At 39.4% G+C, this 11,776-nt stretch overlaps 1 protein-coding gene across 1 annotated transcript; it reads right to left on the minus strand.

Moving 5' to 3' along the window:
• Positions 1–1,060: 1,060 nt before the first annotated feature.
• RB195_026225 (uncharacterized protein) lies at positions 1,061–10,225 on the minus strand (the record flags this gene model as incomplete). Its single annotated transcript, XM_064214680.1, has 16 exons — positions 1,061–1,123; positions 1,214–1,330; positions 1,390–1,551; positions 4,239–4,867; positions 5,295–5,433; positions 5,777–5,947; positions 6,383–6,451; positions 6,516–6,611; positions 6,666–6,776; positions 6,828–6,923; positions 6,985–7,086; positions 7,551–7,629; positions 8,285–8,379; positions 9,337–9,435; positions 9,504–9,580; positions 10,132–10,225. The coding sequence occupies 16 exons, from the start codon at positions 10,223–10,225 to the stop codon at positions 1,061–1,063; spliced, it is 2,199 nt and encodes a 732-aa protein (XP_064070561.1).
• Between the last annotated feature and the right edge of the window lie 1,551 nt (positions 10,226–11,776).

Here is an 11,776-nt window from a genome sequence, read left to right on the forward strand (position 1 = left end):
AGTGAGTCGTCCAGCAGAAAATTTAAGTTTCGGAGCATGTTGTGAACGGTGCCAGTTCTTTTGTTCTATAGGTTGTTCTACAGCCTCAATTCATTTTCATTTCAATTTTTTTTTGAGTGAGAGGCGCTTTCTGCGCGGACTCCATGTCCTAGTTCGCGATATCCAGAGGAAAAAGTTCTGATCCCTATCTCTGGAACAGTTCTTCAACCGGTGCCTTTTTGAATGTAGGAGGGCTTCTATGCAGCCAAAAATTCATCTACAATGAAAATCAATAAGTAGTAAATCTGTAAAGTAGTATGATCGTACAGACTACTGGATAGTACATGATTTGTATCTTCCAAGGAGATTGTAAATGGTTGTGAAGTAAATGTAATACAGTAGTATTCTTTCGTATAAGAGCCTAACTATAATGAAGTTAGTGTTCTTCGTGGTGTTTTCAGTGTGATTGCAGAAGTTGAATTATTATTTGAAACCTCTGGACAAAAAGAACGTTCAGGTTCACTTTTTCCTGTACTTGCTCCAGCTGCTGCGATTACCAGTTGTAGGATTCGGGAATCTTTCCTCAATACAAGCAAGTACTACAACGACATTCTGTTGAAGGTGAGATTTGGATGTTCGGATTTCGTTTCGTCAATTTTTTTTCAAAGAAAGATAATGATCTGTTGTGTCACGTCGAATATGTTCATGTAAGTATTGATCGATTATTTGGCTTTTTTTCTTCTTCACTTAGTTTCGGCTGCATTTCGGCCATAGATCTTTTCTCTTACTCACAAAATGATTATTCGAACAAGCGTATTCTATTACTGTAGTCATTTCGGTTTAAGTGGTCTGCAGACAGCTGTTGGCTTCGGTTTTTTTTTTGAAAATTTTTCGATGGACAGCTCTCCTAAGTGCATGAAGATCCGGAATTTTTGTGTACAAATCTGTCGTTTGGAACTGAACGAATTTGCTGTGAGAGACACTTTTTTTGTTCACAATTCGTTTATCTAAGATCTAGGAAAACGGAGATTTGAGCGGGCAGACATATTGAGGGAAGGCAGTTGTGAGGTTCCCGTGACATTTAGAAAGTTGATAGTGTGGCACCGCTGCGGAAAAATGAACGTTGATTGAGACGAGCACGTTCCTGAAAGAAATATTGGGAATTTTTGTCAAGTGTTGATCTCTGTGAGGGCTATTTTTACACAGAATTTCTGTACATAGCACCATTTCTTACCTGACCGTTATTGTCATATAGGTAAATGTCAAGATCATCACCAGTTGCAAAGGTGGAGTCTGCTTCGCAAACAACTGTGTGAGGTGGATTATGTTCACCTTTACCGCGCGCGAACACCTGAGAATCCACAAATTTGTCGTTGATGATGTGAAAGAAAATTACTTTCGGCGCAGTACCTGCACTGTAGTCTGTGGTGCTAGGGTAAATCCACGTGGGAACGTGTAAGACACTTGTTTAAGCGAGGAGCTGGTACTACGAAGCGTCCACTCTCCAATATGTTGATCAATATCCATGGAGGTGTTCTCGATTATAACATAGGAGCCATCATGTGCTACTTTCTGAAGAGAGAGATGTTCTACATTTCGAACGATGTAATCTTCCTTGGATTGTAATTAGTTTTTTTCTCGTCTTTCTTTTCGACATTTATCTTTCTCTTTGAACGCCTCTCGACTTTAGGGATGGAACTTTGATCACCCCAGAAGATCATCTTCTGGCAGGTTTTCCTGAGAAGTAGTCCTTTGATCCAGCTTTTTCGCAGATTGGAAGCCTAGCTTCCCAGACTTCCCACCACCACAATGGCAAAACAAGTCAAAAGATGTCTTCCTGACAGTCTCAGATATGAGAGTATGTGGCATAAATCAATCAACTTCGGATGCGCCCAGTGCGCTCGACTTCAATTCAGGATCGTTTGAGATTTATGGAGGCGTATTAGACTTAAACAGTGACTTGCAAAGGCTATCCAGTGTATCAAGGCAATGTTTTGCTCTTCCAGACAAGTCTAGTACCGATTTATCGCCCACGGAAGGATAGAAACCTTAGTTCCCTTAGGGTGGTTCGGAACCACTAGCCGTGTAGGCGCTGCCGAACCTCCTACCAGCTCCGCTACACAATCCCCTCATGTGATATAGTCGGCACTAAATTTCTGGGTGCGATGTGTTTTCGATTTGTAGCAGAGCAAAGAAAAAAGTGGGTATGTGTAGATCAGAGAAGGAGCCGGCGTTTCAGCGTCGTACCCATTCAGTTGAACACATTCGGGACATTCCATACATTGGCGACTACCGGTGGTGAAAGCATAAGCGCGCTACGCTATGCAGAATTCGCGTATCCTGCACTAGTTATGCACCACTAATCCAGAAACTGGGCTCCACCGTCCAAGAACTCAGACATCATAGTAGGGTGAAAACGACATGAAATACGGTGCAGATGCGTAGGGTCTGCGCTCGAAGCGGCGCAGTGGAGCCAGCGATTGGGACCCAGGTGGGACCGCCGTGAGATGGGGCGAGCAGTCCAGCGAGTAGTGATGTCAGCAGGGGTCCCCTCTAGATTCTAACCGCTGCGCTCCGCCGCAGCGCTTCGAGCACAGACTTAGCTTACGCGACAGCTTACGCAACTGCAACGTGCTTCATGTCGTTTTGTTCCATATGACGACTGACGAGAGACGATCATGTATTGAGTTGAGGAGGATATCTGTGATTTTGAGGCAAAAGGATACGAGTTCATTTCGTCGTGGAGATTTTTTTCAAAAATTCGCGTCGATTGCGCGATAACAGTTTTCTTGGACACCAATTTTCTTGTCATTCTCGAACCTGCACGACGTATCAAATTCCACGTTATTGCCCCGGCGTAGACCAGAAACAGTAAGAACGACGTGCCAAAAATCTATGACAGTTCGCCAGTTATTCGTGAAGAAAAGGTCCCGTCACGAAATGTGGGCTGTTTTGTGCACATATCTGTCGTCCATCTCGTGGATTCTCGCGGTATCCACTGACTTCGTCTACCCATCCTTCGCATTTCGGCGCACAAAGTCCAGTATCATCAAGTACATATTACCAACTTCATGGGTTCATGGAAGTGAATCGAATTTTTTTTTTGGAGAAAGAATAGATGATTTGCAACTGGAACCTTTTTTTGTGGAAGTTCTTTTTTGGGAACTTTGACGTCAAATTAGCGAGGACAATAGAGGAGCCATATAAGATCGTAAGATTTGGATTAAGGGATGGGGAATACGGTAGTCGTGTCGCTACAGTATAGTTTGTTACGCGAATATTTCATGTGGATTCTCTCTTCATAGAGAAAGATTACTGTAGGTGGATTTGGGAATCCCCGAAGGGCACGACTATTTTGGCTTTCGGAGATCGACCGGAAATTCACCAAGTGAAACAGGTGTCTACTTGATGCCTCTGTACTACCACTGTACTGTGGGGTTCAATTTTTCGTCGCCAACGAGGAAAAATACTATCCAGCCGCAAAATTAAAAAAGAACAGCAGTTATCGTAAACGAAAGACGAGAAAGTATATGACGATCCCGAATTTGTTGGGAATTGCGGTCATCCAACCTTAGGCGGTTCACGTCTTGGCGAAGGAATTGAGAAGCGATTCACGATGCGAACTTTTGTTTTCACGGATGCGAGCCGCTGGCCTCGAGTTAAAGTCAGCATACTACAAATCTGACGTGGTGAGGGAATCCGCGGGAAAAGTTGGAGATGGGGTTGTAGCTTGCGTGATCTGGGATAGTGTTGCTCATCTCTCCCTGATCGTCGTAGGGGACGACGTGGGAACTACTTTAGTCACCACGATGTACGTTAGAACGCTCCTCTATGCGCACGTTCCGGTCCCCTTAGCACTCTATTCACTGGTTTTACTTGAATAGGCTGGTACGAAGACATCACTGATCCTCAACCGCTCACTCGTGGATGCTGCGCTTCCACAAAGGTGGCGCGTTGCAACTGAAATCGTCTTCACATACGTCGTCTTTCGCGCCATTTTTTTACGACGATCAGAAAGAGATGAGCGGAACCACTCCTGATCCCGCAATCTACAACCCCATTTCTAGCTTTTCCCATGGATTCCCCCACCGTCAGATTCGTAGCAGACTGCCTGTAATGTGGGTAATTCAGTTCAGCATACAGTCACTGTAATCGGAATTTTAATGGTGTTAGTTTGCGTCATGTAACAAGTTGTGTCATTATCTCGAAGTTGATTTAATGAAAAGAACTAGAAATAGACTGAATTATGAGGAACTCACGCTAATAGAAACGTTTCCTTGAGCTGAACGTTGCATTGTGTACTCGTGATCGGCTCCCGATCTTTGAGCCGGGTCTCGTTCATCTCGGATAGTATAGTCGATAGTTGAAACAACAGTTGGTTGTTTACGATCCGTCCAGGTATATTGCTTGCTTGACCATGCGCTGCCATCCGAAGTGATGTCCTGAGCTGCTACTCCCTGGCCGATGTGCGGCATCACAACGGCACCAGTTTCGGAACGAGAATCTGATGTAGCTCCGGTGCCAATTTGACCTTGAGAGGTAGCGCGTTCCTGGTAGGTATGGGATGTGGCTCCACCACCAATATGAGTATGAGAGGAGCTGCCGCCACCATAGGTCTGGGATGTGGCTCCACCACCAATATGAGTATGAGAAGTGGCGCCAGCATAGCCGACGCTACCGCCATGGGACGTCGCTCCAGATCCGATCGTTGCACCTCCAACGACATGAGCTTGAGACGTTACTCCGCCACCAATCTGAGATGTCCCGGAACTGTACGTGTAAGTCGTTTTTGTGGCACTGTAAGTTTGGGTCAGACCACCACCGCCATATGTCGTGCTCACGCCTCCACCAATTTGAACCGCACCAGAACCGATACCTGTGGATTCATCTGAAAAATGGTGGATAATCTGGGGAATTTTTTATTCATGGACTCTACAAGTTTACGAACTAATTGTGTGTTAAGAGTTCTCTTACTTGTTAGTACTATAGAATATTTGTAATATTTGTATGAATGAGGTTTATTATCTGGATATTCCCTCCCAGGATATGGCGGCAAGTGCTATCGTCGTTTCTTTACTAGCGTAACAAGGATTAGAATTTTCACCTAGACCTTTTGAGGGTTTTCCAGCCGCATCTGGATTCTCTAATTCGTTCTAATAACAATTCTCAGCTAATAGGAAGAAAAAACAACGGGGAATTTTTAGTCGTTTTTCTATATCACCAATAGTTGAGTGAATCTTTATGCATCCTGGGGACAAATATCCAAGGAAGGGGTGCACGCTCTTACAGTAAGCATTAACGTTGAAAGAACTTACGTGTTGACGTGCGACGAACACCAACACGTGAATCCATTTTTTCGAATGCACTTCTCAGGATGGAGGAAATATCGCGATTGCTTCTCGGTCCGACACTGTCGAGGAGTTCTCGGTATCTCAGGATTTCAACGCGTAGGGTCTGTAACCTCAACATTCAATAATTCGCTGTTAAGCTTCTTAAAATATTGACGACTATGCGATTTTTGCGTATTTCTCGTATGGGAGTACGCATATTTTTTTTTTACTAAGGCCAGTTGTCTTCTGGAATCTGTCTTCTGGAATATTGTCCGACTACATCGTTGGACAATATTCCAGAAGGTAGATTAAAGAACAGGTCAAATATTTGATAACTTCTTATGAACTGTTCTTATGATGGTGTCCCCCAACATCGTCGGACATTGCCCACGAGGGAAAAAAAAGGTTTTCGACGTCATCGTCGGACATTTTCATCAACGTATGAGACGAAGGAAAAAAAAACGTACAGCAACGCTGTACTTCTCATCGCGAGCGGTTGGAGCCGAGAGGAGGTCGTTGTAGCGTTCGATGAGTCGTTTGATATTCGTCTCTTCTTCTTGCATGCAGCTATCGGATATCTTCTGCTCCTGTTCTCTGGCATCCTCGAAATCGCCAATCAGGCTTGTCAGAAGACGATTCTGCAATATACACATAAATATAGATAAAATAAAACAAATAAATAAATAAATGTATATATATATATAAAGTTTTGTTTTTATTACTCGCAGCCAAAGAAGAAGCAAGCTATTTTTTCCCGAAACAGCAATTTTTTGAATAGATGCTTTCTTTAATTCCTGAAAATCACAATTCAGATATCTCCAGCGTTTCGGTGTGCTGAGAGTCATACAATGTTCTGTAAATTTCGGGAAATCAGAATCCTGGAGTAAGAAGCGAAAATTTACTCCTTCAGCACCTTGAATCTCAAAAATTTCTCATTTAGCAGAAAAAAGAACCCAAATGGTGACATCTAGTCAATCTCCTGATTTGCTGGAATCAATAGATCATTTTGGCGATATTTTCTTTTTTTTTTATTAGAAAAACAAGTCAACAAAATGACAAACTAAATTACTTACGCGTTCTTCCAGATGAGCCAACTGTGTGCGTACAGCAACCAATTCGGCTCGTAAATCTTCCAGTTTCTTCTGGAAAAACAAACTTTTGGGACTAATGGTTCAGGTATGTTTTAATCTAAGAAAATTATGTTACCTTGTAAGAAGAAGCATCTTCACGTTGTTTAATGTCAATTCCAACGACTTGTTCCTTATACCATTGTTCCATTTCCGAATTTACTGTGCTTGCCAACTAAAAATTGATTGATTAGAGTTTATAGTGAAATGATTACCACGATAATCTCACAATATCATATTGCCTTCGGATGTCACCCATTGAGGCGGCGATTCCTTCACGGAAATGCTTTCTGTCCTTTTCGATATCGTCGAACGAATATCCTGGGATCGTAGCGGTCTCCTGAAAGTTTTCGTTCGACCGGCTTTATTTTGCATATACTTTTGAACTTACCATTTTGCATTTCCTCAATAAGTCCTCACACTCCTGCAGCAGCGGACGTGCACGACGTTCATAACTGTAGCGTTCCTGTGTTTCTCTGTCGAAGATCTGGAAAAAAATTATCCATTTAGAACCGTTAGTGGAAATTCTACGGAAAAAAAATTGCAACCTGTCGCTGTGATGCGATATCATCGATGAGCTTTTGGTTTTCGTTTCGGAGTCTCTGACATTCTTCTTGGATCACTTTCCCCCGTCCCTTGGCAAGACAAATCTGAAATGTTCCATAAATTCTTGAATGATTTATTTGCCCAGTATTTGGTTTTATTCCTGTTTTTTTCTTTGTGTCGCCTCATCTAACATCCAGGAAAGACTAATAAGGCGAGGACAAAAGGAACTTTTTGAGAAGAATCGGAGAAAAGTAACGTTAGAAAAAAATATCGAAAAAAACGTCTTTTCTTGTATTGAAGACAAATTTTCAGGTATGAGGACTAATTCTTGTCAAAAAATAGAAATTTAGAACTTTCGAGAAGAGAAGACCTTTTTTGTGCCTGGATCAAATCTTGGTAGTTTTGAATGTCCAGGTTGATATGGTTACGTCAACCTGAACACTCAAAAACTCCATGATTGTATTGAAAAAAATGTAGTTTTTCGAGGATTTCCCGTGATCCAGGTATTGAACACGGATTCCACCGTTGTTTTGCCATTTCGCTCTTTGAACAGTAAAGTAATTCTTACCTGTGAACGCACATCGCACAACCTCACGAGCAATGAGTCTTCAGCGGCGAGGTCGCGACCGCGTAGAGCTGACTCGTACCTGAAATAGGGCTGCTTAGAATAATTAGTAAATAAATAGTATGTTATCGCCTATATGATCAAATAAAACGCCGATGAATTGATTAAATATTCAAATGTGCAAAAGTTTTATTTTGATGGGAGTCTCATAATTTTTTTTTGAAGAGGAAATTTTCGTTGGTTTTTTTCAAAATTAAAACATTTGACTTATTTTTGTGTCTTTATCTATATCCTATTTATCTGCCCTTATAATCCGATGATGCTAAATTTTGCTTGAAAATTTTTCTCTTTTCCTTCCCATTACGTACCTCGTTTTGTCCATACCAAACTACAACTTACAGCATCGAAATTGAAATTAAATTAAAATCGATTAAAATTAGTTAAAATTTGATTTAATTTGATTCATTCCGATCCAGACCAACTAGGATACTGCGAGACATACCTACATTATTGATTTCCCTAATTCGTGCGTGTATGCAGTTCTACCGTTAGTTTACACATTTTCACAGTCGTCACATTTTAGCCATTCAGCTGTCTCTGCTTTTCATATTTTTGTTATTATTTTTGTTTTTATATTTATTTAATTGTTTATGACATTATCTAGAATTCTATTTCGTGAGGAAAATGAGGATCTATTTCTTTTTTTCGCGCGTTAATCCGTCGATTTTAGTACGTACCTTGAGCGAGTGTTATTCAACTCAATGTTGAGGGAAGGGATTTTCTCTGCCTCAGCATCGTATCGGATTTTTGTCTCTGCGCTGCCAATCACGGTCTGTAACGAAGTACTTCAATGTTTTTACAAGTTACATTATGCTAAAGTAGCCGTTAGCAAAGTATTATTACTATTATTATTATCATTATTATTATTATTATTATCTTAAATATAAATGCAGCAAATTTCAGAAATTCTAGTGCATAAGACAATATATTTAAGATTTCCTTTCCTAAGTAGGTCAAAAATCTTAAAAGTATTCCCTTATGCACTAGAATTATAGTGCATAGTGTTGTTATAATATTTTGTTGATGCTATGTTATTATACTATAATTAGTAAGCAGATTAGAGTAGTTTATTGATGGCCAGGTGCGACACCGTTTGATTTCACACTGGTCAATGCTAAATTATACTAATAATGACGTTCAAATGCGTGAAATTTGCTGTTTAATTGTTTTATTATAATGAATATTATTATTATATTAATAATGAATCCTCTGCTTATGTTTATGTTTATTCTGGTGCCCATATTTCAAATGGTTCCTGTCCTGAAATATATGTAGAGTTCTGATTTGGAACCATTTCGTAGATTTAGAGAAATTCCCAAATTATGAATAAAAAAACCATGAGCTTCACGCTTTTGTTTGCTGACCGTAATTACACGATTTTGCGGCTTATAGTACGGAAAATTTAATTTTAGCTAAAAGATACAACTATATCTACAATTCGCTGTACGACTACTATTCAGTAGCAATGCGTTTTGCGCATGTGTGTATTTTTTTACTTTATTTATATTTTATTTACGTTTTTTTTTCTTGCATTGGAATAATTAAATTAGATTTAGAAGTGCTTTTAGTACGCATTTGAAGAGAATATTTTGTTTATTTATTTATTAATTGTTTATTTCATGATAGAATAATAAACATAAAAATTATCTGTAATGATATCGCTAAAGACCACTGTATACTTTACTACAGTAACTCGTTGCTTATAATTTTTTATTTTGAATTAACGAACCTCAGAAATAGATCCAGTAAGATAGCTGGGCTTCTGATATTTCATCCATTGATCCAGACGCAGTTTTAGCTTACGGTGAACTGCTTGGAGAAAACGTACCTGAATAATATAGGAAAATTTTATTTTATTAATGCTAAAAATATAGGTGATTCAATTTTAGAACTTACTTCCGAAATATAGTCTGCATGTCGGTCATTTAGAGTTCCAATCTCGTGATTTTCCGCTACACGAATCTGTCTTATTGCTGAAATTAATTGTTTACGTTTATGTTCTGTTGTTTATTGATTTTATCAGTCATTTCAGTCACTTGGGGTCATGGATCTTTCAGCTTTACATCGAATGATTAAGATCGGTAAAAAAAAAATCGAAAAATACGTCGCATTTGCTTCAAAAAACTCTTCCTGATACATTTTTGAAACTTTCACCATCACGCTGAATTTAAATCCTTTAAATTATTTGAATTTGGGACCTCGTTGTCTAGTAATCTGAACCTATTGCGGCTAATCCCTTCATCGGGTATTGTTACACTTTTTAAATGATTGTGGTCCCACCTAATCTTTATGTGGAAGAGTCCGGTTGTTTTGTGGACTGTTTTAAATAAGCTATTAACTTCACTAAGCCAATATTACTCGGCTTACTGGATTAAAAAGGGTCGGGTTAATTTTTCTCAAATGGTGCAAGATTTTTTCAGCAATTGGCGTAGTCGTTTTCACTAAGATTTGATTTTTTCGCCTAAATCATTGAAATTTTATTTTTAGTTTTCGAATTTTTATGAATTTGTTCATTAGAACTCACTGTGAGCTTCAGAGCGGGAGGTTGTGGAACGCACCTCACTGTGCGACTCTATATGACTACCTCCTGTACGGTACTCAACGTCGTTGCGAATCATCCTGGAAATATTGGTATTGTATAGACGTGAATTCACTGATTGACAGTATGTGCGTCGATTCGAACTGATAACGTTTCAGGGCAATAATATCACTGCAAAACAATTCTAAAAAACGTTTTAGTCGAAAAGTAATCAATAAACTTTACTTAATATTTTGATTTCTCACATAATTTTTAACTTAAACAATGATTTTGATCAAAATTCGTCGAGGGTGTAGCATCCAGGCAAAACGCTTAGCACTTGGAATGTTAAGTACTTTTTTTCAAACTCATAACATTCCAGGTTGAACTATAACTCTAACTATAAGGGAGGATTATGGGAATTTTATTGAGATTAACTCAGGAATGATCCGATATGTGAGGATTGACGTGGATAGCGGGATGTAGTAGTGCACTCAAGCCACTAGTTCTTTAGTGCTATCGGAGCAACTAAGCTATAAGTTAAGTTTTTCGGCGACTAAGTACTGTAATCCTAGGTATTCATTACTTGATCCGACCAACAGACCAACGGATGTACAGAAATTCCAAGCATCCTTGGAATCTGAACAAATTGGATGCAAATTATTTGTTACGAGAGAAAAAAAACAATTGAAGATCAGTCATCTTTTTCCTCAAATGAAGTCCAAATAATTTATGCTAAACCAACAAAAAGAAATTCTTTTCCTAAAATGAGGAAAGGAATTTTTTAAATCTAAATGTGTTACGAAATTGACTAGCAGACGGGAGAAATGTTCAATTTCTAGGAGTTTTTTTTTTTTCGAAGTATGAGAAAGTGATGGTAATGATTTAAGCAGTAATTTTGAGAGGTTTATTAGCTGGCTAGCTAGGCGTTAAGAAAATATCTTAAAGAAACAGAATGTACGCTTGTTAACGACCACTTTGTACACTGATAAGACATGAGCGTTTGAGTTGCGGAGAGTTATCAAAAGGTGCATTCTAATCTAGAGAATTTTTTTTTGCTGATCACTGCAGAAAAAAAAGACGCTGTTGCAGAATTTACGTACGTATACGCACACAACGAAACAGAAGTCGAAGATTAATTTTTAACTCGAAAAGATAACACTTTCTCGTGGATTTATGTACTAAAATCCGTCTTATCGCACATTCTTCGCACAGCAAATTTTTTGATTCCGCCCCAAAATCAACGGTACTTCTCACCCCAGCGTCGATAACTAGGAACTAGACTCATTTCGGAAGATAAGGACATTGACGTGGTACACCAATTCCCCTCCCCCCCCCCCCCAAAAAAAAAAAAAAAAAAAGTTATTTCATAAGCCGCATACGTTTTTGTCGAATCGCTCCGCGATCCTGAACTAAAATCAAACGTGTTCGCGTGCATCCTGAAATGGTTGATCAACGCTAAAGTTGATAATTACTCTGATTATCATTTGTTCCGAGTTTTTAGGAATTTTATTAGAGGAAAACGATCAAAGAACTTCGATGAGCTCAAATCTGATCTCGATTGGTTCATTGAGTCGTTGTTCTCTGTTTTCTGGACGAAGGGCTCTCTTCCTGAGTAATGGGTACGAGTTGTTGAGGTATACCGAAAATA

This window comes from Necator americanus, chromosome X (genome assembly GCF_031761385.1).
Source record: "Necator americanus strain Aroian chromosome X, whole genome shotgun sequence".
Classification (NCBI taxonomy): domain Eukaryota; kingdom Metazoa; phylum Nematoda; class Chromadorea; order Rhabditida; family Ancylostomatidae; genus Necator; species Necator americanus.